At 44.4% G+C, this 26885-nt stretch overlaps 1 protein-coding gene across 4 annotated transcripts; it reads right to left on the minus strand.

The window, feature by feature from the left end:
• Positions 1–219: 219 nt before the first annotated feature.
• On the minus strand, positions 220–25495 carry ZSCAN20 (zinc finger and SCAN domain containing 20). 4 transcript variants are annotated; one of them, XM_019938160.3, is made up of 8 exons: positions 25447–25495; positions 18967–19491; positions 15743–15929; positions 15325–15401; positions 14963–15047; positions 12850–13542; positions 5176–5601; positions 220–4604 (listed from the first exon to the last, which is right to left on the minus strand). In XM_019938160.3, exons 2-8 carry the CDS (start codon positions 19438–19440, stop codon positions 3346–3348), a joined length of 3201 nt encoding a protein of 1066 aa, XP_019793719.1. In that variant the 5' UTR covers positions 19441–19491; positions 25447–25495; the 3' UTR covers positions 220–3345. The 4 variants fall into 4 exon arrangements, with proteins under 4 accessions (XP_019793719.1, XP_019793718.1, XP_073648480.1 ...); XM_019938159.3 differs by having other exon boundaries at positions 5176–5604; XM_073792379.1 differs by having other exon boundaries at positions 5176–5604; positions 25451–25488.
• Positions 25496–26885: the final 1390 nt, after the last annotated feature.

A 26885-nucleotide genomic window follows, 5' to 3' on the forward strand; every position in this document is an offset into this window, starting at 1 on the left:
GAGTCTTGGTGGTACCCTTTAGTCACCTCCAAGGAGCCAATGCCCTTCCTGGGGTGGAGGGTACAGAAATCAAGGAAGGAGATGCAGCTCACACAAAACACCTTCCCAGGGAGGCAGGTGCCGCTTCTGTCTCCCATGACCAGGGTCTCACCTGTGGCCACGCAGGCTGAGAAACCACCCATTCTGCAGAGTGAATCTACTTCCCAAGAGCAGACTGACAGTAACAAGGCTCGGGGTGTGTCAAACCAGATGTCGGTTTATTTGAGCAGCAAAGACCTGTTGGAGGATGTCTGGGTGCCCTGGCAGAGTGATGGGTCGGGCCCCAAACATGGAAGCCACCTGAAAGGGAACTTCTTCCAAAGGAAGAGTCAGGTACACAAGGAGAGAAGGTCCTCCTGGGCCACTTTCTCTCCTGGCCCACAATGCCCTCGATTTCATGGCTGAACCTGAGTTACGAGAAAGGACCAATAGGTAATAAACATCAAAACTGTTCACTTGAGAACATGAGACACCAGCACACTTCCAAGAGCAGGGGAACGGGTGATGCTTGGGAGGAGAGAGGGCCATTATCTCACTTCTACACAGAGCTCAGCTTGGCTTCTACAGGGAAGGTTCCAGGAAATTCAGAACTACATTGACAATTCCAGTGTCAGCAGCGATTGAGGCAGTGTCCGAAAGTTGGCTGGAGTGCGCAGGAGGTGGTGGGACTGGGGGGTAGTCTAGATCTCCTCTGAGGGGCATCTTCCTCTACACGTAGTGCTTCTCCAGTTCTGTCCCGGGCCCAGCCTTTCTGTGACTTGAACATGAAGGTAACTCCCAAGCATACAGATAACTGTCTAGTCCTAACCTCCCCGCAGCTTCAGGCCCAGATATCCAAATGCCTCCTTCGTAGTGTATCGCCTCTTGGATGTCCCTAACCAAAATGGCCCAAATTAAACTTCTGATCTTCTGCCCTCCTGCCCTATCTCCACCTCCTCCTGTGATCCCAGTTCTGAATGACAGCAGGCTCCACCAGCCACCCAGGCATCCTGGCTCTCCTCTGCTGTCCTCAATTCTACCTGTGCAACCTCTCGAATCATCCCCTCCTCTTCAACGTTACCCCTGCTCTAGTTCGGACCCTCACGTTTACCTGGAATATTGCAACAGTGTCCCAACAGGCTGTCCTAACTGCAGCATAGCCAGGTTCTGTTCAGCTATTAGGTTTCAACACCGCGCATCTGACCATGTCCCCCTCAGCAGCCACGCGTCCTCCATGACCCACCCCCGCACCCTTCTAATCTGAGCTAACACTCCTCATCTCCCATTTACACCCCAATAGAGCTAAGAAGTTATGGTCCCAGCCCCACCCTGAAGCCATGCTATTTCATACCACTTGGTCTTTCCCTGGACCTCCCTTCCCTTCCTCCAGGATCCTTCCTCTTGGCTCAGGTGGTTCCCTACCCACCATCCTACTGTTGCAGTTACTGACACCTGGTGGTTGAAAGCCAGGGCTCACTCACGGGCCCTGCTCCTCAGAGGTAAGGTGAGCCAGAAGAGGTAAACCAGGAAGGGGGTGACAGGCAGTGATCCGAGGTAAGCAGGTTCTTGGGAAGCCAAGGAAGGGACTAAGGTGTGATAACATCGGTGGGAGCGCCAATCTCCCCACTGACTGCTTCACATGCAGAGTTCCACTCTTCAAGGTTCCCTCACATCTACTATCTAATAGTACTTCCCAAGTTGATGAACGAGCCAGGGTATGAACGGCATTCCCAGTATCATAGGCGGATGTCAGGAGAGGGATGCTCCTTTAAAATCCTTTGGAAACCATAGTCCTTGGCCAACATTGTTTAACCCTCCTGAGGAGAAATCCTGGAGGCCAAAGCGCTGCGAACTAGGAAACCATCCTGTGTGAACCTTTCTGATTGAGCCTGTTGGAGCTGGACGCAGGTCTTTACGGCCAACATTTCGACAGCACTGGGTAGGTCTGGGCCAAGATGGCTCAGAGTAAGAGTGCACCATGAACCTGGATTAAGCAACAGCCTTCAAAGCCCCCTCCGCGGCACTCCACACACACCACCCCTTCCACCCCACTTCTGCCTCAGCCTTGGCGCAAAGCTTCTGCTGTGCCTGGAGGGAAAGGGCCAGGGGGCCAACACACCAGGGTGAGTGAGCACTGGCCAGCAAGCCCAGGTTTCTTAAGGGTCAACCTACGACCCAGCCAAGTCTAACAGGAAGCAGGGCTGACCCCCTGAGAATAAGGGAAATTCTTAAAAACCCCATTTCCTTAGCCAAACTGTATCTCATTGGAAGAAACATCACTTTGGCTACATTATTGTTCCCAATCTCAACTCACCTCTGTCTCTCACCCATATTATTGTGAAGATGGAAATTCACATCAAGTGCTTTGATGAGTTCAGCCTTGCTCAAAGCACATTGCCAACTGTGAACATCCCTAGTCCTTCAATCTTCTGGGATTCTCAATGTCCATATATGTTAAAAACAGAACTCATAGGGAATTTTAACAGAAAATGTGGTCTACAAAGTGCTTTGGCACCTGAGTTACCTGCCCCAATGTGAAAGGGGATTCAGTGAAGCAGTGAAAGCACCTCAGGCCCTAGAGACAGAGCTGGTTGAATCCTGCCTCTGCCATTTTCAGATGTGTGACCCAAGCAAGTCACTTCTCTCTTCTGGGAAATGGGGAAAATATTAGTACCTCCTGGGGCTGCTGTGAGGAGTAAAGGAGATGATGTATACAAAGTGCTCAGCACAGAGCCTGCTGAAGAGCTCGATAGATGCTGGCTACTTTTGCTATTATTAGTAATGATCTAGTAATGATGTCACTGTTGTTTCAACCCTTTGATAAGCTCATGGTGGCTGCTCTAGGCCACTGATTCTCAATTATGCCCCCATCACTGGAGAGTCTCAAAGTTCTCCCAGGAGGTTACGCCCCAACGGAAAATGGCCACGTATGAGAATTTGCCAATGCACACTGATGGGGCGTGTGTACATGTGGACGGTGTGAAGGCACAGCAAGGTCTAGAATCACTGCTCAGGATCACTGATTTACCTCTAATCCCCTCAGTTACCAGTCTGGCTCAAACACTGATAAAGCTCTTACATGACAGCAAATATAAGGGCAGCCTGAGGATTGTGTGGGTTTTTTTGCAGGAGAAAAAACACATTACACTTAAGAAAAGTGCCTTCAAATCTGGATCGTTAGCATTTGTAATTCACTTCCGAATTACCTGGACTGTACCAAGGTAAGTTCCCCAGGTACACGCTAATCTTAAAAATTGGGACAGTTTCTTTCTAGCATACATCTTAGGATCTTGGGAGATTTAAATATACGTTTTTCTCTTTTGTCTCCTATGACACCTTCCCTCCTGCATGGGTTCTCCTGTGGGCACTGAAGTGGGAGCTGTTGTTGAAATCTTTGCCACACTCCATACACTTGTAGGGTTTCTCCCCGGTGTGGATTCTCTGGTGAATAATAAGACTGGAGCTCTGGTTAAAGCATTTCCCACACTCTCTGCACTTATAAGGTTTCTCTCCTGTGTGGATTCTCTGGTGGGTAATGAGGTTGGAACGGTCACGGAAGAACTTCCCACACTCGAGGCATCTGTAGGGCTTCTCTCCTGTGTGCACCCTCTGGTGTGTGATGAGCTTGGAACGCTCCCCGAAGCATTTCCCACAGTCCGCACACTCATACGGCTTCTCCCCAGTGTGGGTTCGCTGGTGGTTGGCCAGAGTGGAGCTCTTACTGAAGCTTTTCCCACATTCGGCACATCCATATGGTTTCTCTCCCGTGTGGATTCTTTGGTGACTGATGAGGGCAGAACTCTTGGAGAAGCTTCTTCCACATTCGGAACACTGATAAAGTTTATCCCCTGAGTTGGTGCTTTGCAGTCCAGGAGAATTCAAGTTCTTACTGGCACTCTGAGTTTGTTCCAGAGATGTCTCCTCTGCTGAGTTCCTCCAGTGAGCACTAAAGGATGGGCTCTGGCCAGAGTTTTTCCCAGGCTCACCACAGTGATCAGGATTTCCTCCCAAGTGGATTCTCTGATGTTTCAGAAGGTTTGAGCTCTGGGTGAAGCCTTCCCAACATTCCCCACATTTATAGGGTTTCACCCTCGTGTGCGTTCTCTGGTGGGTGATGAGATTGGAGTGGTCACTAAAGCTTTTCCCACATTCAAGGCATTTGTAGGGCTTCTCTCCAGTGTGGATTCTCTGATGGGTATTGAAGTTGGAGCGGTCACTAAAGCTTTTCCCACATTCAAGGCATTTGTAGGGCCTCTCACCTGTGTGTATCCGCTGGTGGGCGATTAACTGCGAATTCCGGCTGAACCTTTTCACGCACGTGTCACACTTGAAGGGTTTCTCTGCAAGGTACAGGCCTTGATGATCGATGAGTTTTTCTAAGTCCTCTTCAGAAGAACATTCTTCCCACTGATCCTGGGATGGATTTCCCCACTGCCCTTTACCTTCGTTTTCATTTTCACTGTCTTCCCCCCAATCATGAGGGTAGCAATCATCCTCTGCAGTACACTTTGATAAGGCTCCAGGCAAATCTTCAAAGATGTCTTGCTCTGAAATCTGGTCTTCATCCTCATGCCTCATCTCAAAACCTGAAAGAATGGACAGAAATGCATTCATTAGTTAGTGTCTATCTATACATATGGATCTTGTGTCTTGTGAATTTGGCTAACATGAATTTGTACTTATATTTTATATCTCACAGCTTATAAATGTGACTAACATGAAAATGATCAAGTTTCAGCGCACACATGCATTTCTGACCTGTAAAGCTTAGGAACAGAGTTTGGGACATGCTAACTCCACCAAGGGAGCCGTAAGCCCCAGCCCAAGCAGCCAGCTGTCAGTCTCCCTGGCCAGCTACCCTATCCCACTACTGAACAATGAACACTTTCTTCTGGTACATTCAGTACGGCCTATGTCATATGAGATTGAATAAACTCTATAACTTCCCAGATGAATCCAAGTAAAATCTAGACTGACTACTTTTCTTATTTAGGGGATTACACTAAGCTAGAGACTGGATAATCTCAGCGAAGCACAAATCCTTAACTTATTCAATTTCATTCTCTCTTTTAGTTCAGAGAAAAGAAATGTGCCTGGCTTCCACACTCTCTCTGCATGCTTGCAGATTTTGTGGACATCTAATTACTCCAAGCTTACCAGTGTCTGGGGTTTTAGGACCTGGGGTTGGAGATCTGATGGCATCTTCACCTGCCATTTCATCCCAGGCCTCCTGGTTGACAACCTGGGTACCACTCTCTCCAGAAGTAGGAAGACCCACTGCCTCCTTGCTGGCCCCCATGTCTCTAACCGCAGTCCGAGCCCTCATCAGCGAGTCCAGCTCCTCATAGAAGGGGCAGGTCCCAGGTGGGTGGCTGCTCTTGGCTTTTCGGTAGCTTCGAAGGAGGTTTTTGAATCTGTAGCGACACTGCTCCAGGGTCCGCAGGAAGCCCTGTGCACACAGCCGCTCTGCAATGGCCCGGTACACCTGGCTGTTCTGGTGACAAGTGCGAAGCTTCTCAGAGAATGGGGACTCACTGAGAATGGTCAGGAAGGCCTTGGTCTCCTCGTAGCCCCAGTGCACACCTGCTGTCAGGAGTGAAGAGTTCAGAATTGAGAGACTTGATGAGATTTGCCTAGGTCATCGGGGATTGGGGTCACCTGCCCTGCTAAACACCTAGGCACTTTGGAAATCGTCCAGGTGCCTGGCACACCAGCAAAGAATATACCCTTGTTTCTCAAGGCTGTGCCAGGGCTTCCCATCCCCACCCCCTTCTAAGAGACTCTATTAACATTTAAGAGTCTTGGCTAAAGGGGAGGATTTAAGTGGCCATATTATACCAGTTGACCCACGTTCCTGGCTTCAGCTGATTGGTTCAGGGAAAGGCCTGTAACTGAGATACAAGACACTGTCTCTGTACCCATTCAATACATGTGCTCTACTTTATTTATTTATTTATTGGGGGTTTTTTTGGTTTTTAAAAATTTTATTTATTTTTTTATACACCAGATTCTTATTAGTTATCCATTTTATACATATTAGTGTATACATGTCAATCCCAATCTCCCAATTCATCCCACCACCACCCCCCAACACCACCACTTTCCCCTCTTCGTGTCCATACGTTTGTTCCCTGCATCTGCGTCTCAATTTCTGCCCTGCAAACCAGTTCATCTGTACCATTTTTCTAGGTTCCACATATATGCATTAATATACCATATTTGTTTTTCTCTTTCTGACTTACTTCACTCTGTATGACAGTCTCTAGATCCATCCATATTTCTACAAATGACCCAATTTCATTCCTTTTTATGGTTGAGTAATATTCCATTGTATATATGTACCACATCTTCTTCATCTGTAGATGGGCATTTAGGTTGCTTCCATGTCCTGGCTATTGTAAATAGTGTTGCAATGAACATTGGGGTGCATGTGTCTTTTTGAATTATGGTTTTCTCTGGGTATATGCCCAGTAGTGGGACTGCTGGGTCATATGGTAATTCCATTTTTAGTTTTTTAAGGAACCTCCATACTGTTCTCCATAGTGGCTGTATCAATTTATATTCCCACCAACAGGGCAAGAGGGTTCCCTTTTCTCCATACCCTCTCCAGCATTTGTTGTTTGTAGATTTTCTGATGATGCCCATTCTAACTGGTGTGAGGTGATACCTCATTGTAGTTTTGATTTGCATTTCCCTAATAATCAGTGATGCTGAGCAGCTTTTCCTGTGCTTCTTGGCCATCTGTATGTCTTCTTTGGAGAAATGTCTATTTAGATCTTCTGCCCATTTTTGGATTGGGTTGTTTGTTTTTGTAATATTGAGCTGAATGAGCTGTTTATATATTTTGGAGATTAATCCTTTGTCCATTGATTCATTTGCAAATATTTTCTCCCATTCTGAGGGCTGTCTTTTCATCTTGTATGTAGTATCCTTTGCTTTGCAAAAACTTTTAACTTTCATTAGGTCCCATCTGTCTATTTTTGGTTTTATTTCCATTATTCTAGGAGGTGGATGAAAAAAGATCTTGCTGTGATTTATGTCAAAGAGTGTTCTTCCTATGCTTTCCTCTAAGAGTTTTATAGTGTCCGGTCTTACATTTAGGTCTCTAATCCATATTGAGTTTATTTTTGTGTATGGTGTTAGGGAGTGTTCTAATTTCATTCTTTTACATGTAGCTGTACACTTTTCCCAGCACCACTCATTGAAAAGACTGTCTTTTCGCCATTGTATACCCTTGCCTCCTTTGTCATATTTTAGTTGACCACAGGTGCATGGTTTTATCCCTGGGCTTTCTATCCTGTTCTATTGATCTATATTTCTGTTTTTTGTGCCAGTACCATATTGTCTTGATTACTGTAGCTTTGTTGTATAGTCTGAAGTCCAAGAGCCTGATTCCTCCAGCTCCGTTTTTTTTCCTCCAAGACCGCTTTGGCTATTCAGGGTCTTTTGTGTCTCCATACAAATTTTAAGAGTTTTTGTTCTAGTTCTGTAAAAAATGCCCTTGGTAATTTGATAGGGATTGCATTGAATCTGTAGATTGATTTGAGTAGTATAGTCATTTTCACAATACTGATTCTTCCAATCCAAGAACATGGCATATCTCTCCGTCTGTTTGTATCATCTTTAATTTCTTTCAACAGTGTCTTATAGTTTTCTGTATACAGGTCTTTTGTCTCCCTAGGTAGGTTTATTCCTAGGTATTTTATTCTTTTTGTTACAATTGTAAATGGGAGTGCTTCCTTAATTTCTCTTTCACATTTTTCATCATTAGTGTACAGGAATGCAAGAGATTTTTCTGCATTAATTTTGTATCCTGTGACTTTACCAATTCGTTGATTAGCTCTAGTAGTTTTCTGGTGGCATCTTTAGGATTCTTTATGTATAGTATCATGTCATCTGCAAACAGTGACAGTTTTACTTCTTCTTTTCCAATTTGTATTCCTTTTATTTCTTTTTCTTCTCTGACTGCAATGGCTAGGACTTCCAAAACTATGTTGAATAGTGGTGAGAGTGGATATCCTTGTCTTGTTCCTGATCTTAGAGGAAATGGTTTCAGTTTTTCACCATTGAGAATGACGTTTGCTGTGGGTTTGTCGTATATGGCCTTTATTATGTTGAGGTAGGTTCCCTCTATGCCCACTTTCTGGAGAATTTTTATTATAAATCGGTGTTGAATTTTGTCAAAAGCTTTTTCTGCATCTATTAAGATGATCATACGGTTTTTCTTTTTCAATTTGTTAATGTGGTGTATCACATTGATTTGCATATATTGAAGAATCCATGCATCCCTGGGATAAATCCCACTTGATCATGGTGTATGATCCTTTTAATGTGTTGTTGGATTCTGTTTGCTAGTATTCTGTTTGCTAGTTGAGGATTTTTGCATCTATATTCATCAGTGATTTTGGTCTGTAATTTTCTTTATTTGTGATATCTTTCTCTGGTTTGGGTATCAGGGTGATGGTGGCCTCATAGAATGAGTTTGGGAGTGTTCCTTCCTCTGCAATTTTTTGGAAGAGTTTGAGAAGGATGGGTGTTAGCTATTCTCTAAATGTTTGACAGAATTCACCTGTGAAGCCATCTGGTCCTGGACTTTTGTTTGTTGTAAGGTTTTTAATAACAGGTTTAATTTCATTACTTGTGATTGGTCTGTTCATATTTTCTATTTCTTCCTGGTTCAGTCTTGGAAGGTTATACCCTTCTAAGAATTTTGTCCATTTCTTCCAGGTTGTCCATTTTATTGGCATAGAGTTGCTTGTAGTAATCTCTTAGGATGCTTTGTATTTCTGCGGTGTCTGTTGTAACTCCTCTTTTTTCATTTCTAATTTTAATGATTTGAGTCCTCTCGCTCTTTTTCTTGATGAGTCTGACTAATGGTTTATCAATTTTGTTTTTCTTCTCAAAGAACCAGCTTTTAGTTTTATTGATCTTTGCTATTGTTTTCTTGGTTTCTATTTCATTTATTTCTGTTCTGATCTTTATGATTTCTTTCCTTCTGCTAACTTTGGGTTTTGTTTGTTCTTCTTTCTCTAGTTCTTTAGGTGGAAGGTTAGATTGTTTATTTGAGATGTTTGCTGACTCTTGAGGTAGGATTGTATTGCTATAAACTTCCCTCTTAGAACTGCTTTTGCTGCATCACATAGGTTTTGGATTGTCGTATTTTCATTGTCATTTGTTTCTAGGTATTTTTTGATTTCCTCTTTGATTTCTTGGTTATTTAGTAACGTATTGTTTAGCCTTCATCCATTTGTGTTTTTTATGTTTATTTCCCTTAATTGATTTCTGATCTCATAACGTTGTGGTCAGAAAAGATGCCTGATATGATTTCAATTTTCTTACATTTACTGAGGCTTGATTTGTGACCCAAGATGTGATCAATCCTGGAGAATGTTCCATGTGCACTTGAGAAGAAAGTGTAATCTCCTGGTTTTGGATGCAATGTCCTATTAATATCAATTAAATCTATCTGGTCTATTGTGTCATTTAAAGCTCTTGTTTCCTTATTAATTTTTTGTTTGGATGATCTGTCCATTGGTGTAAGTGAGGTGTTAAATTCCCCCACTGTTATTGTGTTATTGTCAATTTCCTGTTTTATAGCTGTTAGCAGTTACCTTATGTATTGAGGTGTTCCAATGTTGGGTGCATTTATATTTATAATTTTTATATCTTCTTCTTGGATTGATCCCTTGATCATTATGTAGTGTCCTTCTTTGTCTCTTGTAACATTCTTTACTTTAGTCTATTTTGTCTGATACGAGTATTGCCACTCCAGCTTTCTTTGGATTTCCATTTGCATGGAATATCTTTTTCCCATCCCCTCACTTTCAGTCTGTATGTGTCCCTAGGTCTGAAATGGGTCATTGGTAGACAGCATGTATATGGGTCTTGTTTTTGTATCCATTCAGCGAGCCTGTGTCTTTTGGTGGGAGCATTTAATCCATTCACGCTTAAGGTAATTATCGATATGTATGTTCCTATTACCATTTTCATAATTGTTTGGGGTTTGTTTTTATAGGCCCTTTTCTTCTCTTGTGTTTCCCACTTAGAGAAGTTCATTTAGCATTTGTTGTAGAGCTGGTTTGGTGGTGCTGAATTCTCTTAGCTTTCACTTGTCTGTAAAGCTTTTGATTCTTAGCTTTTGCTTGTCTGTAAAGCTTTTGATTTCTCCATCGAATCTGAATGAGATCCTTGCCAGGTAGAGTAATCTTGGTTCTAAGTTCTTCCCTTTCATCACTTTAAGAATGTCATGCCACTCCCTTCTGGCTTGTAGAGTTTCTGCTGAGAAATCAGCTGTTAACTTTATGGGAGTTCCCTTGTATGTTATTTGTCGTTTTTCCCTTGCTGCTTTCAATAATTTTTGTCTTTAATTTTTGCAAATTTGATTACTATGTGTCTTGGCGTGTTTCTCCTTGGGTTTATCCTGTATGGGACTCTCTGTGTTTCCTAGACTTGGAGGGCTATTTCCCTTCCCATGTTAGGGAAGTTTTTGAGTATAATCTCTTCAAATATTTTCTCGGGTCCTTTCTCTCTCTCTTCTCCTTCTGGGACCCCTATAATGTGAATGTTGTTGTGTTTAATGTCCCAGAGGTCTCTTAGGCTGTTTCATTTCTTTTCATTCTTTTTTCTTTATTCTGTTCCACAGCAGTGAATTCCACCACTCTGTCTTCCAAGTCACTTATCCGTTCTTCTGCCTCAGTTATTCTGCTACTGGTTCCTCCTAGTGTATTTTTCATTTCAGTTTTTGTATTGTTCATCTCTGTTTGTTTGTTCTTTAATTCTTCTAGGTCTTTGTTAAACATTTCTTGCATCTTCTCAATCTTTGCCTCCATTCTTTTTCTGAGGTCCTGGATCATCTTCACTATCATTAGTATGAATTCTTTTTCTGGAAGGTTGCCCATTTCCACTTCATTTAGTTGTTTTTCTCGGGTTTTATCTGGTTCCTTCATCTGGTACATAACCCTCTGTCTTTTCATCTTGTCTATCTTTCTATGAATGTGGTCTTTGTTCCACAGGCTGAAGGACTGTAGTTCTTCTTGCTTCTGTTTTCTGCCCGCTCGTGGATTAGGCTATCTAAGAGGCTTGTATAAGTTTACTCTCTACTTACTTTATGAATTGCCTTTTTAACAAACATGGGAACTGAGAATCCCTAAAGACATAAGTGGACTCCAGATAATCTTACAATAGAGTCCAACTGAGATCCCTTTCCTCTTTTGTGGAAGAAGGAAAAGGAGGTGGTCTATTTTCATTTCCTCTGCATCTAAATGATGCAGCCAGGGAGGCAGCATCGTGGAGGGAAAACCAAATAAAATCGGAGGTGGGATCCCTGGGCTCTGGTCTTGACACTTCACAGCTTGGGCTTCTGTATTTCCAGTTTTACAGGGACTGGGTGTTTCCCTAGCATCAGTTGTTCAAGTATATACTGTCATGATTTCTGCTCTATCTATTAAATATTTCACTCAACATCTTTCTTTGCCTAAATTTACTATTTGTGAAATCACCTGTTGATATGCTCATACACATTAAAATTAAAAGTTCACTCAGGTAACACTTATGATCATCCCCATACTACCAGTGACACACTCTGGGAAATACTGAATTAGCTCTTTAAGGTCGCTTAAGGTTTTAAAAGTGTTTGCTTCTTTTTGCACAGCAAAGTAAACCACTAACAAAAGGAAAAGACAAACTACTGAATGCGAGAAAATATTTGCAAATGATATGACCAATAAGGGATTAATATCCAACATATACAAAAAAGCATAGGTCAAAATAGCAAACAATTTAAAAAATGTGCAGAAGAACTGAATAGACATTTTTCCAAAGAAGAAATGCAGGTGGCCAACATGCACATGAAAAGATGCTCAATATCGCTAATCATCAGGGAAATGCAAATCAAAGGTATAATGAGATATCACCTCACACCTGTCAGAATGGCTGGTATCAAATAGTCTACAAATAACAAATATTGGCGAGGATGTGGAAATAAGGGAACCCTAGTGTACACTGTTTGTGGGAATGTAGATTGGTGCAGCCACTGTGGAAAACAGTATGGAGGTGTCTCAAAAAACTAAAAATAGAACTACCATGTGACCCAGCAATTCCACTCCTGGGTATATATCCAAAAAAACAAAGAAACTAATTTGAAAAGATACATACACCCCAATACTCATAGCAGAACTATTTATAATTGCAAAGACATGGAAACGACCTAAATGTCTGTCAACAGATGAATGGGTAAAGAAGATGTGGAATATATATATACAATGGAATACTATTCAGCCATAAAAATGAACAAAATTTTGCCATTTGCAGCAACGTGAATGGATTTGGAGAGCATTATGCTAAGTGAAATAAGTTCAGACAGAGAAAGATAAATACTGTATGTTATCACTTATATGTGGAATCTAAAAAATAGAACAAACTGGTGAATATAACAAAAAAGAAGCAGACTCACAGATATAAGAGAGCAAACTAGTAGTTACCAGTGGGGAGGGGCAAATATAGGGGTGGGGAATGGGAGGTACGAACTATTAGGCGTAAGATAAGCTCAAGGATGTATTGCACAACATGGGGAATATAGCCAATAATTTTGTAATAACTTTAAATGGAAAGTAACCTTTAAAAATTGTAAAAAAATTTAAAAAAAAATTTAAGTGTTTGCTTCTATAACTAAGAAAACTCAAACAAGCAGAACTGATCATAGGAGAGAGAACAGGAGCTTGAGGATGACCTACTCTAGCAGCATCACTCCAGACTGTGCCCTGAACTACAGAGCAGAGGTTTGGTTGGTGAGAGGGTTGGAATCTGGATCCGATTAAGCCCCAATGTTCTTACCAATACGACTCTGGAGCAGAGCTGGGCCCCCTGGAATCCTGGGTCTGTGGACGAACTCTTCAGTGGCCAGGTGACTGTCATCACCATTACAGTCGTCCGTTGTTTCCTCAGGCTCCCAGCCCCCTTCCTCCTGCTCATCCACCTCCATGTCACTGTCCCCCAGCCTGGGGAGAGCCACAGCCTCTCCTGGGCCATCTGAGGCTCTGATGGCCGTCCGAGCCCTCACCAGGGCCTCCAGCTCCTCATAGAAGGGGCAGGTCCCCGGTGGGTGGCTGCTCTTGGCTTTCCGGTAATTCCGTAGGAGATTTTTGACTCTGTAGCGACACTGCTCCAGGGTCCGCAGGAAGCCCTGTGCCCTCAGCCTCTCTGCAATGGCCCGGTACACCTGGCGGTTCTGGTGACAAGTCCGGAGTTTTTCAGAAAAAGGAGACTCACTCAAAATTGCCAGGAAAGTCTTAGTCTCCTCATAGCTCCAGTGCACACCTGATACTTTCACATCCTCCACGTCCCACTGATATCGTTCTTCCCAGGCCTTGGAATCCCTCCAGGCCAATGCCTGAGCTGGTTTTGTCTGCTCAGTATCCCAGCTGTAATCTTCAGGGTTCTTTTGTCCAGAATTTACAAATCTTGGACCCCAAAATTCTGGTCCTTGCTCTTGCTGGGAGATGATGGTTGGTTTTGAAACTGGAACTCCTATACAAAAGGAAGAAGAGACATGATTAAGTAGAAATGATCTGTTGAGCAAGGCGTTTGTCTAAGAAGTCCTTGAAACATTTGCCTGCAAGAAACTAAAGAGAAATTCCCAAGCTAATCCCTTAAGAAGTCTGGAAAGAAAGGGAGAGGTAACTAGAGGTAATCTCATCAGAAATATATTGACCTGTATGCTTTGTTCATTTGCTTTTTGGTTGGTGTTATGAAATACATCATGCAAAAGAGTCACTGTTACTGGTTCACAGATGGGCACATGCCCTAAATTAGTCAAATCAGAATAAATTTAACAGTTGGAGGAAAGGTTATGTGTGGTGTGAGTCTCTCTTGCTAGGAACTTGAGGTCTCAAATGCCATTGGCATCCACCTTCTGCCTATGACAAAAAATACCTTTAATATGAAGCTGACACAAAGAATGGCAGAGCAGACAGAAAGAAAGAACCCAGGTCCGCTGTGAAGTTGCTGAGCCAATATGTACTGTGGTTGGAGCATACCCTCCTCTGGACTTCCAATACTGTGAGAAAATAAATTTCGATATTTCTCAAAACACTTAGCTGTGTTTAAAGGACAAATGTCCAAATAGCTCCCAACCACAGCAAATAGGAAGGCTTTAATTAAAATAGATATTTGAAGAAAACTAGATGAAAGAGTTTAGAGCTAAAAGAGGCTTAAGGATTCTGTAGTTCAGCATTTCCCAAAGGTTGTTCCTTTGAACACTATTTTCCCCAGATATCATGTGTAAAAAGGGCACACTTTTCATCATGTGTAAAAAGGATACAGTGCCCAGCAAGTAGCCAACAGCTCCTAGTGTCTTACTTTACTGCCGTGAGTCAGACCTGCCACTGTCTCTCCACCTTATCCCACTCTCACGTCTAACTCTCCTCTTACTGATCCCAGGCTCCATGGGGAAATGTTCATTATTGTTTGACTTCCTGTGAAAATGTGCCTAAAGAGAAAGGGGTCTGTGCTGGTCATAAGGGCTTCAAGTATTTTGAGCCCTGTGATATTTATTTCTCATTGTGGTTTAAACACGTCAGTCTCCTGGGCTTAGTTCACTTGACTCTGCCCCGAGAGATGGACCTTGTTTGATGCTGAAAAGACTGGGTTTCTGGGCCAGCAGGCTGGGCGCAGCCCTGGGACGGTGGTGAATGTACTAAGGAAATAAAAGATAATGAGCGCTGAGAGGGCAGGCTCTTGGCAGCCAGCCTGCCGGCCCAGAAAACCACGCCCCACACCCCGTCCCTGCTGCCACAGTGCTGGCCACAAAGAGCACGTCTTCCCCCTAGGTCTGAAATTCCAGAGACTTCACAGAGCCATGAGTCTTAGGGAGTGATGAAACACTCCTTGGGAACTGAGTGTACTGGAAACCCGAGCGTATCTTATCCAGAGGGCACTGTTTCCTTACCCAGGGGCAGGCCGTTCCCACAGCTGTCTCCTGGGGGGTCCTTGCAGAACTCCTTCTCAGCGTGTCTGACGGGACCCAGGGCTTCCTGCGGGATGTACAACAGAAGGACGTCAAATGTCACTGACCCTTCAAAACAGCCTGGGAGTCCCACCAGGCCCCAGGAAATATAATGGACACAGCGACACCATGTGTGAGGCTAGCATCCTAAGGAGCAGCTTGACCCAGGAGAGGCCCAGTGGACGGGGGATGAGGGGCAGAGGCTCGCACCCTGCACCCGACAGCAGGGCAGAGAGAGAAGAGAGGAGCAGGGCAAGGGCACAGGAGAAGTAATGACAGGAAAGGAGGAACAAACAGCAGCTTACCTGAGACTCCACTGTCACCTCCCAATCTCCAACGCTTCCCATCTTTGGTAGAGTAGGGACTCGGGGAGTGAGGACAGCTGAGGAGGAGAAAATATCTCTGAAACCCAAGCTCTGGTTCTCAAAACACCACCTCCCTCTCAGGTCCAGCTTTCCTAAACCCTTGCTTGGATCAAACTGAGACTATTCCTGTAGCCAGCGCAGACTTCCACTTTCTTTCCTTCTAGAGTATCTAGCTCCTAAGCTGCCATGTGTGAGATGTCAGCCCTGAACTCCTACGATCACCAGCCTGCCCCAGGCCCAGCCTGAACCTGCTACGTGATTCAGCTACAGTGGGGTATGCTAACACCATTGGGAGCTTCATCTTCTTACTTCTCAGGGTGTCCATCAGACACTACTGTCCCTGACTCTTGGTACTCACCACTCTCTTTCAAGGGCTGTAGTGCCATCTTGGTGTCTAGACGCTGGGGAAGGTCAGGACATGGATTCTTCACCCACTGCTTCTGGGACTGTCCCTCGGGCCAGTGATCTGCTGTCCACAGCTGGAAGCTCTGAGATTCCTTCACTGTCTTTAAGGACCTGGTCTCTTCTGCACACAGTTCCAGTTCCTACACACAGACAGCCAAAATTCCCAACCGTAAGTTCAATAACTGGTAGGGCAGGGCATGTTCTTTTGAGTACAGCTGTGGTTCAGAGGTTAACAGGCTCTTTTTAAAAACCAAAGATGGCTTAACGTTTGACGACAAAGCCATCAGACTAATTTCAGTAAACATACCAGCATTTATACCACCAAATGAGTACCTTCTATTCAACACAGAAAGGCTATGCAAGTGTCTAAATGAGGCCACTATTACTCAAAACATTTTTGAATCATAACAAGATAAATTATGTAAAATTTTTGTGACATTAAAATAAAGATAAAAGTTAACCAGGTATATGTTAAAAGGCAAAAGGAAGCATAAAAGCAGATACAACTATAACTCTAAATGTAATTGCTCTAAATATTCCTGCTGAAAGGCAAAGAAAATTCAAAGAATTGTTGATGGAATCTTAAAATGAAATGAAAGAATGTGCTGTTTCAGAAAGGCACATCTGATCTCAAAACAGAAAGATACGCAGGGATAAGGCACTGTAACTCAAAAAGAAAACAGAAGTGGCAATTTTAATTTCAATGTAGAAGTTTAGGCAAAAAAGTACTCAGAGATATGGAGAATATACATATAATAAAAGGAAATACTCAATTAAGAGATAACATTACCCAATTCAGCTCTATCAATCATAAAGCTAATTTCTTATCTCTCTCTCAATTGGTTCCAAATTCAGAGGTAGTGGTTGAGATGTTATTTCCTGGCCCTAAAGCCCCAACAATAGAACAATCTCATTGTGTCACAGAAACACCTAACTTTAAAAAAAGTATTACAATTTTTTCAATAGGCATTTTCAATACTCACATCGTTCAAAAATAGAAAATATACACAAGGATATAATCAGTGAAAATACCCCATCCCCACCTGTCTCCATTCCACCTGCCCAGTATCTTCCTGGACTCCTCACCACAGGTAAACACGGTTCTTCTGCATCCTTTCAAGTTTCTTTATATACACACAACTGTAAATATATTTTCTTATTTTCCCCATTTTTACACAAAAGATAGCAACTATATATATATACATTGCCCTGAACCTTATTATTTTTACCCAAAATAATATCCATCTTCATCAAACTTTATTATTGAGTTTGCCAAACTTCACTCCAAAAATCTTTTGGCCAATCTGAGAACTCAAATCCGCTCTCACAGAGAGGAACTTTATCTTTGAGAAGATATATAAGAATGGGCCATGATCATCAAAAGCCATTCCCAGTGAGGGGACCCAACAATGTCCTGTGTGGTTCACAGAGAGAAAACACCTGTTTATCAACATTTTAAGAAAATAATAACTTTGTGTTCAAGATAAAAATAACTTTGTTATAGTTACAATCTTATAACCCACAGAAGTACTGTGGACTAGACTCAACAATAATCCTCACTCCCAGCCCTAGCTCCTCCAACTACTACTACACCTAAGCAAAGATTCTCATTCTATGGATGGTCATTGTAGACACAGAAAGAAGTAGATTCAAGTGACAATCAGGAGGCAAAAATTCAGTAGGATATTGGTTGGGGTAAGGTGAATTAAGAATCCATCAAATGTGGTACTTATATACAATGGAATACTACTCAGCCATAAAAAAGAATGAAATAATGCCATCTGCAGCAACATGGATGCAACTAGAGATTATCACACTAAGTGAAGTAAGTCAGAAAGAGACAAATACCATACTATATTACTTATATATGGAATCTAAAATATGACATAAATGAACCTATCTATGAAGCAGAAACAGACTCACAGACATAAAGAACAGACTTGTGGTTGCCAAAGGGAGGGGGGTCAGGGGAGAGATGGATTGGGAGTTTGGGGTCAGCAGATGCAGACTATTATATATAGAATGGAAAAACAACAAGGTCCTATGGTATAGCACAGGGAACTATATTCAGTATCCTGTGATAAACCATAATGGAAAATAATATAAAAAAGAATGTATATATATGTATAACTGAGTCACTTTGCTGTAGAGCAGAAATTAACACAACATTGTAAATCAACTGTACTTCAATAAAAAAAAAAAAATCCATCAAAAATGCCTGTGCACCACACTAAAACCTGCACATGGATGTGTACAGCCACTTTATTCACAACTGCCAAAACTTGGAAGCAACCAAGAGGTCCTTGAGTAGGTGAATAGACAAATAAACCACGGTACATCCAGACAATGGAATATTATTCAGCACTGAGAAGAAATGAGCTATCAGGCCATGAAAAGGCATGGAGGAACCTTAACGCACATTACAAATTGAAAAAAGCCAATCTGAAAAGGCTATACACTGTATGAGTCCAACTATATGACATTCTGGAAAAGGCAAAACTATGAAGATAGTAAAAAGATCTGTGGCTTTGTGGTTGCCAGAAATTAGGGGGAAAGGAGGGATGAAGAGGTGGAGCACAGACGATTTTTAGGGCAGTGAAACTATTCTGTACAATACTATAATGGTGGACACAGGCCGTTACACATTTGTCCACATCCATAGAAGGCACAGCACCCAGAGTGAAGCCTAACATAAACATGGTCTGTATTTCTGTCTACCTACATTACTGCTGTAGGCATCCAAAGCGATCACATATGTAAAAAGATTCTGTTAAGTATAAAACACAATACAAATTAAATGTACTGTGAATATGGTACTGAGAGGCGGCTTAGAGCAGTGGTTACAAATCCTGGCTTCAGAATCAGACTGCCTGAATTCAAATCCTGCCTCTACCATCTAGTAGCCAGTGACCTTGAGCCAACTACCTTTCTCTCTCCCTTGCTTCAGTCTCCTCATGGGTAAAATTAGGCTAACGGTATCTATCTCATTTAACTGGTGACAGGATTAAATGAGTTAATACATGGAAAGCACTTAGTACAGTGCCTGGTACATGGTACTGTTCAATAAATGTCAGATGCTTGATAATATTATTATTGTGGTTTTGGCAATTATCAACCTAGCTGCAGCCCCACTACCTTGCCCGACCTGTTCCTTTGAGAACAGACTATTTGCCTCACCCGCTGTCCCGCGGCCCGCGCCTCTCGGTGCCAATCCTCCACCAGGGCCACTGCCTCCTCGCCACTCTCAGGGTGGCGCGCCTGTACCCAGGCCTGGACCTCCCTGGGTAAGATAGTCAGGAACTGCTCCAGCACCAGCAACTCCAGTATCTGCTCTTTGAGGCGGATCTCCGGCCTCAGCCAGTGACAGCAGAGTGCCCAGAGCTGGCTGAAGGCCTCGTGGGGTCCCGCCGCATCCCTGTACCGGAACTGCCTGAAGCGCTGGCGGGAGGCCTCGGGGCCAGGGACAGGGTCATGGTCCTTCTCCCGGGGTTGGGAGTCTGGTCTCCACGAGTCCTCCTCCAACTTGACAATCAAGAGTTCTTCAGGCTCTGGTAGCGGGGAGGCCTGGGCCCGGGCTTCCAGGGCTACAGCCATGGTCTCTCCTGGATGCCTCCTTTCAGCTGGCCGTCCTTGTCCAGCGTCTTCCTGCATCTGTAGTGTGTCCTCAAGGGGCTCCTGGGAGAGGAAATGCTCCCCCAGCCCCTGAAGGCAGAAAGACAAGGGACAGTGTGAACAATAGGACCAGCAGCCTCACCTTCCCCACTCCCCACACACCTTCCACTGCTCTGCGTGGGGTGGGACTGCTAAGAAACGCCCTTTCCCGTAAGCAGGAAGTTAGTCCACAATCTACCACCAAACCAGCCTCCGGCACACCTTGGAGGAAGATAGCACAGTATTAAATCCTCCGGGACACCCTAAACGCCTGAGCTGGGCATCAAGGCTGCCATGATTGGTCCCAGCCCAGCCCTCCTCCCTCTACATGTGTCCCAAGTCTGACCTTCCCTCAAGTTGCTTTCCAAATGTCGCCCCCTCCATAAGGTCTTTCTTCCTGGGCCTTAAGCTTTCCTCTAAGAGTGCTCTCCCTGCAAAATCCCTCACTCTACACTCTCCCTTGGTCATCCCACCCATTTGCCATTTTTCACCATCTCTAAACTGATGACTCCCAAAACTCCAGCCGAGACCTGTCTCCAGACTCCAAAGTCCCACCACCTACAAGGCATTTCCACTTGACTCTTTCTTAGGCACCTCCAACTCAATGGGTCAAAAACTGAATTCATCATTTTCTCTTGAAAGCCTTTCCCTCTTCTGGAGCTCTCCATCCAGTGAAGGCACCACCTTCCATCAAGGTACCCATGCCAGAAACATGGTCATCATATTTTTCCAAATTTCCCACATCCATTCATCACCAAGCTGGGTCTTCTTGGCCTTCTCAGCATCTCCATCCCCAGCCAGTGTCACCTCCTTGTCCAAAAAAACATGCTTTCACTTGATCAGCCCCCTAACTCATGTCCCTGCCTTCACTCCCCTCACCCCAACCCCTGATTCATTCTTCACACAACCAGATGAGATCAAAATCTGACCATGTCACTTCCCTGCTAAACACCCTCCACTGGCCTCCCATTGCCCTCAGGATAAAGGGCAAACCTTGCCCAAGTCTCCACCTCATCTCTTGACCACGCTCCCACTTGGCAGGGTGTTTCAGGCACGGCTCGTGGCTCCTGCAACAGGCTGCCCGCTGAACCCTCCCACACGCCACCGTCTCCTTTGGGAACAGTCTCGTCCCTTCCTTCATGCAGCTGTTAGCTGAAATTGTACTTTTTCCAAGCAGCCCTCCCTGTGCCCTGAAACAAGATTCAATCCTCAGCCACATGCTCCCATGCCACCTCAGGTGTTCTCTACCATTACCCTCAACATACTTTATTGTAATTTTCTTACCCACTAGATCGTACGCTTCCTACGGGACCTAGCACAGCACTCAGCACACAGAGGAAGCAATAACAGTGAAATAATGGCCAACTGATAACGGCGATGCGTCATGAAGCAAGGCTTATAATTAATCACGTTCTAGATTAAAAAACAGAGAATGACCTTCTTGCTGATGTCAAAAGGAATTCTTTTCTCCTCTTTATTTCCATCTCTGTGACACTTCCCATGTTCTACATTGTACTAGAGGGCTGTGTGTACACATGTGTGTCCCCAGAAAGATTACAGCCTCACTGAGGGCAAGGAATATAGCTCACTCTTTTTTTTCACACCCCTCCCCTCCGCCACCCCGCAATAAGCAAGGTGCAGTAAACACAGGAGGCTCTCAGTAAACGCTTGTTGAGTGAACGCCTGGGGGTTGCTTCTTTTACACAATGAAGACTCTGAGGACACTCACGCTGGGTTATCTGGAAAAATGAGCTCTCTGCGTCACTCCCAACAGATATAGATAACATTAAAAACACCCACTCACAGGAGGCTGCTAGCTGCCTCCAAGTGGGAATGACACAGCTGAATTGAGAATGGAGGGAGGGTGATATTTCGATTTTAGGCCATCTGACTGGACTGTCTGCAAACAGGCAAGGGTGATGAAAAATAAAGGCTTGTCCTAAGGACCTCCACACACATAGGGAGAGGCTAGGAACACAACTCAGGACCACCTGGCAACTTCCTGCTTGTCCTTCAGCTACCAGCTCAATGTCACCTCACCTGTTAAGAGTTTCTTGACGTGCCCTTGTCATGCCCAGCTCCCATCCCCACTCTCCAAAAATCACCTCCCCTCATCCTGTGTGCCCAAAGCACTTGGCACGTACCTCTAACATAGGTGTTACCTGACACTATTGTAGTTACCTGTTCTTACATCTGACAGTCCCATTAGATTGTATTGCTAGAGCCACTACTGTATCTTACCCATTTCTGCATCCACAGTGCCCAACCCAGTGTCTGATAAATAGCAGGGCCATCGGAAATTTTGGCTTTTATTAAAATGGTAAATCGGATACATCAAAAGCCTAATGGGCTATGGAAGGTTCATAACTTACATTGAGCTAAAGAATTAACCTTTCATGAAATTTCTTTTTTAACCACACCTTAATCATGCACCAGTCCAAACACATTTGCATCACTGTCTCACACGAAGACTAATTCGCCCGTCATCTGCAGAGTCCCACTATGGATCCTGCACTGTACTGGGAGCTAAAGCGTCAACAGTGAGTAAGACAAACAGTCTCCACCTTCATCAAAGTTACAGTCTAATGAGAGAGACAGTCAAGAAAGCAAGCAAAGAGGTGTATGCTCTGGCACAGAGTGGACACTAACAAAAACAGGCGATTAGTAGCCCCACCAGGCCCAAAGAGTCTCAGATAATAGGCATTTTCTTCTGGGAATACTTGAAAGTTGCAAAGGTCAGTTTCAAATACAATCTGAAAGATTTTTCTGCTACTCTCTTAGACAAATATGAATAGCAGTCTAGCCACAGAGGGAGGTCAACACAGTCAGCAAAGCAGACTTCACACAGAGCTGACAGAGGAAAAATGGACAACGGCATTCCTCAGTCCTGAGACTACCAGAAATATGGGGGCTCACGAGGATCAGCAACCTCAAAGAGTATCCATTTATTGAGTGCCCACGGGGTGCCAGGCTTGGCGCTAAGTGTTCTACATTCATGATCTCACTGAATCTTCCAGGCAAGCGGCTGAGGAGTCATTAGTGTTGAGCTGACTTACACTGATCTGTAACTTACACATACTAAATTATGTACAAACACCAGAAAGAGAAGGAAAGGACATAATTTAAATAGTGCAGCCAGTTCCATTCACTATGTGTCTATTCCAGAGCACGTGGTGATGATACCCATGACTCTGCTGGTCCCCAGACTGATTCAGCTCCCCCCAGCCTCTTTCCACTGAGAGTGAGCAGAGTGTCTTTCATACATTGTGGTCACTAAACACAAGCCAGCTCTTTCATCTAACGTTCAACCAATAAACCCCAGCTGTGCTATTAGCTTATTAAAAGACGGCACGTTGGTTTCTAAATGGCTCCTAGCCAAAGGATTTTCAAGCTGACTGTGATTTTTGGCTAAATGCGATTTTCACCTTCTGTGCTGACGTTAGAATATGATTAGCCCGTAAGGTATGACTTCACTACGTCCCCAATTCACATATAGGGAACTGAGCTTCTGTGAAGAAGATTCATGTGAGGTTCCACAACCAGCATGTGGTAGAGTTGGGATCTAAGCCCAGTTTTCTCCAGTCATTTTTCTTAACCATCACACAGAGCCTCCTCTAGGTTGGCCAGTATTCCAAACCCCTGAGAAGATGGTATGGAGAGTGCAAAGAACATGAAGGCAAGAGGGAGCAGATCAGGGTTCCAGTTCCGCTCCTGCCTTTTACCAGCTGTGTGACTTTGCACAGGTCATGTAGCCTCGGCAGCTGCCTATCTAGACTGCAGCTAACAGCCAGACTCTACTCAGCAGCTGCCCCAGGCTCCCCAATTAGTGAGACGGGAACACAGCAAAGAAACAGGGAGACTAGAATCAACGGTTACAAATTTAAATGGCTATGGGTCAGGCAATGTAAGTGAGTACACGAGTGGAGTGGGGACTGCAGCCAACTACAGAGCACCAGGACGTACATTGGCCCAGTGTTCCCAGGCCTTCCAACTTTTCCCAGAGAAGCTAGAACTCTGCAATTCTAAACGTTGGCAACCAACTCAAAATTGTTTCAAACACCATAAGGATTAAATAGAGGATGATGGTAGGCTTCACTCAGCATGGGCTGTCACTTTGCCACCTTTCAGCTAAATGATCTCAAAGGTCTCTTCCAATAGCCAGGAAGACCTAGAAAGGGTACAGATTCCTCTCAGCAATGAGGGATCTGCCAGTAAAGCCAGGATCCCTTCATAAACCCAGGGAAGCTGAGGGGCATCCTGGCTCCTGTGGATGTGGACATGGTTAGTGGGGCGCCAGCGAACAGTGGGCTGGAATAGAAGCTCTGCCCCAGTCCCATGGGAAAGGTCAAGACTAGTCTGTGACCTGCAAAAAGAAAGAAACTGGGAGTTCCCGAAGGCTATCAAGCTCACTTGGCTGACAGTCCAGGCTACTGCTTAAAGCAGCCAGACCTTACACTTAAGGGCTTAAACCAGGGAGAGCAAATAGGTTTCATTCAAGGCACCAACTTCAGTCAACTGTGCTAAGGATTCTGAATCCCATGTGAGTATGTGTTGTGACCAATGAGTTGTGACTTCCAGACACAGGAGGGGGAGTAACAGCACACACTCCGTGTATTTGCCACCCCTGGCTTAAACTCCCATAGGCACTGAATCAGCTTCCAGCAAAGACGGCCCTGACAGGCAGGAGAAGACTAAAGCTCACACCCATGGAAATCCACTGGACGAAGCAGTTTTCAAGCCTGGTATAGCAAAGCTCACCCTGGATGGTCTTTATTGACATATTCATCAAGGATTTACTGACTTATTTGATTTACATCAAGTACTTACTACTCTGGGCTGGGCAGTGGGGAAATGGAGGTGATGCAGAAACTGTTCCTGTCCTGGAGATGCACACAGTACAGTGGAAGAGACAAAAAAGGAGAAAAAAAAACCCCACAGATAATTATGATCAAATGTGGTAAATGCAATAAAAGAGGTCTGTGGGAGCTGGGGTGGGGGGTGACTTAAACAAAGTAACCTTTGAGTTGGTTCTAGAACAAAGAATGGTTCTCTTAGCAGAGAATGGGGGGGATGGGGGAGTGTATTCTCAGCAGACAGACCAGCATGTATAATGGTGGAAAACCAAACAGCCTCCCCGAGATATGGGGATAACCTTGACAACACGAAGATCAGGCTGGAAAGGGAGTTCATTAAGGGTCTTGAATGTCAGGCTAAGGTGTTCAGACTTAATTCCATAGGTGATGGGAGTTAATGAAGCTTTTTAAGTAGAAGGCCAAATCTGATTTGGGTTCAATAGATCACGGTAGTTACAATGTGTTTGTCCAAACTGTGGAGGTGAAAAGGTGTAAGCTTCAGCAAAAACCCTGACAAAGAAATGTCTCAAGATACATTAAGGAAACTGAAAGATCTGAATATTCCTGGATGTGGAAGAATGCAAGAGGAATCAGAGGGCGCCTGGTAAAGTGGATGTTGGTACCATTCACTTCCATCAGGCAGAAGGAGAGGTGCAGGTTTGGGGAGGAACACAACAGCCAGTCCCACCCACTGAGTTCCAGAGGTCAAGACCATTAAAGAAAGTGTACGGGGGTATCAACTCTGATGTTTGTTTTAGATGAGCAGGTAGGGGCTGGAACACTATTTTTAAGGTCCGGCTTCATGCTCAGGCCCACTCACCTTCACTTCTTGTAGGGCCCCAGAATCCTCTATCCTTCCCTATAAGGTCTCCAGACCCTTCCACCTTCAGAACCTCCCCCGGTCCCCTCACCTACACACCCTTCTAAGAACCTCCACTGCCAGGGCCTTCTATCTCCCTCCGCATCCCCGACCCCTCTATGACCCTTTCCATCTCCGGACGCTTCATCCTCTGACCGCCCCTCACCCCCACCCCACATAAAAGCTTCCTTCTCCCCTCTCACCTTCCCCGGCCCCCCGTGACACCACCAACTCCTAAGTCTCCAGCCTAGAGCCTTGAGTCTCAACTGCCCCCGCCCCGCCACCCGGACTCACCCACCGAGACACCCACTTCACAACAGGGCGGAAGTGTTCCAGGGCTCGCGCAGGGAATGCTGGGACGCGGAGTCCGAGCGGCGCCACCCCGGGAATGGAGCAACTGGGACTACAACTCCCAGAAGGCACAGCGGGAGCGCCGGTGGGCGGCACCCACCGCTTGCCGCCTTTCAGATGCCGTCAGCCAATAGATGCGTCACTCCTCCGGGTCCCCGGCACCGGAACAAATCGGAACAGAGTCTAAGCGTGAGGGTGGGGCCTGTTGTGATCCCGGTCCTTTCCACAAGCTCCGGGGTAACATCACCGCCCAGTGGGAGGGCATTCAAGGAGAAGGGGCGGGGTGTATTGAAGGGGCGAAGCGAGAGCCCGAGGCCCTGGAGAGATCAAAGCAGAAACAGTAAGAAATAAGGGAGAGAGGGTGACTAGAGGTGACCAGACTGGTGGGCGGGAGAGAGTTGAACAATTGTAGGTTCAATTTCCAGCTCACAGTTAAGCTGCGTAACTTTGGATCAATTGAGAACCTCGCTTTCTTCACCTGTGAAGTGAGGATAATAATAGCATCCATGTCGCTGGGTTTTTGTGAAGCTTACTGGGATAATACACCTAAAACGTTAGCTCAGAACTTGGGTCCTAACAGCGAATATTAGCTATTATTATGTAAATCAGTTAGTATGGAACTTGGCACTTCCTGGGTGTTGGAAGAATGTTAATCGTTATTAGAATAATAATCACAACAATTTTAATATAAATGCAGTTGCTTTGTTCCGTTGTGAATACTTTGGAGTATGAGCAATCTAATAATGGGTTTGAGAATGTGGGTTTTGTAGTCAGAAACGGATTCAAATCCCAGCCCAACGACCTAATAGCTGTGTGTCCTTGAACGAATTATCGCGTCTCTTTTGTCTTCAGATTTTTCCTCGGTAAAATGCAGGTGATATAACAGAACCTACATTGCAGGGTATTGTGAAGATTAGATGAGTTAATGCAGGTAAAGCATGGTCTCTGAAGTCAAGGTGCTTGTGTTTGAAACGTCTTACTTTCAAATTCAGGATGTAGGCCTTTCCACTCACCAGTTGTGAAACCTTGGGCAAATTACTTAACCTCTTTATGCCTCAGTGTTCTTATCTATAAAATGGGAATTATAATAATGGCATCTACCTGCTAGGGTTTGTGAGAGGAATAAATGGGGAAAAATAGGTAAAGACCTTGGTACGTGTCTGGCAGAAGGAGTTTAATAATCATTAGCTATTATTATTTTTACTAATAGTTAGGAGATTTGGGGGAAATTGACAGTACCTAGCATATAGCAAATGCTCAACACATGTTAGCTATTGTTAAAATTAAGGGAATTCTATATCTTAATTTTAAAGACCCAATTCAAAGCGCTTGTCCCCTGTGAAATATGTTCCAACTCATTGGTAGTAATAACTCATGTGATT

This window comes from Tursiops truncatus, chromosome 1 (genome assembly GCF_011762595.2).
Source record: "Tursiops truncatus isolate mTurTru1 chromosome 1, mTurTru1.mat.Y, whole genome shotgun sequence".
In the NCBI taxonomy this organism is placed as follows: domain Eukaryota; kingdom Metazoa; phylum Chordata; class Mammalia; order Artiodactyla; family Delphinidae; genus Tursiops; species Tursiops truncatus.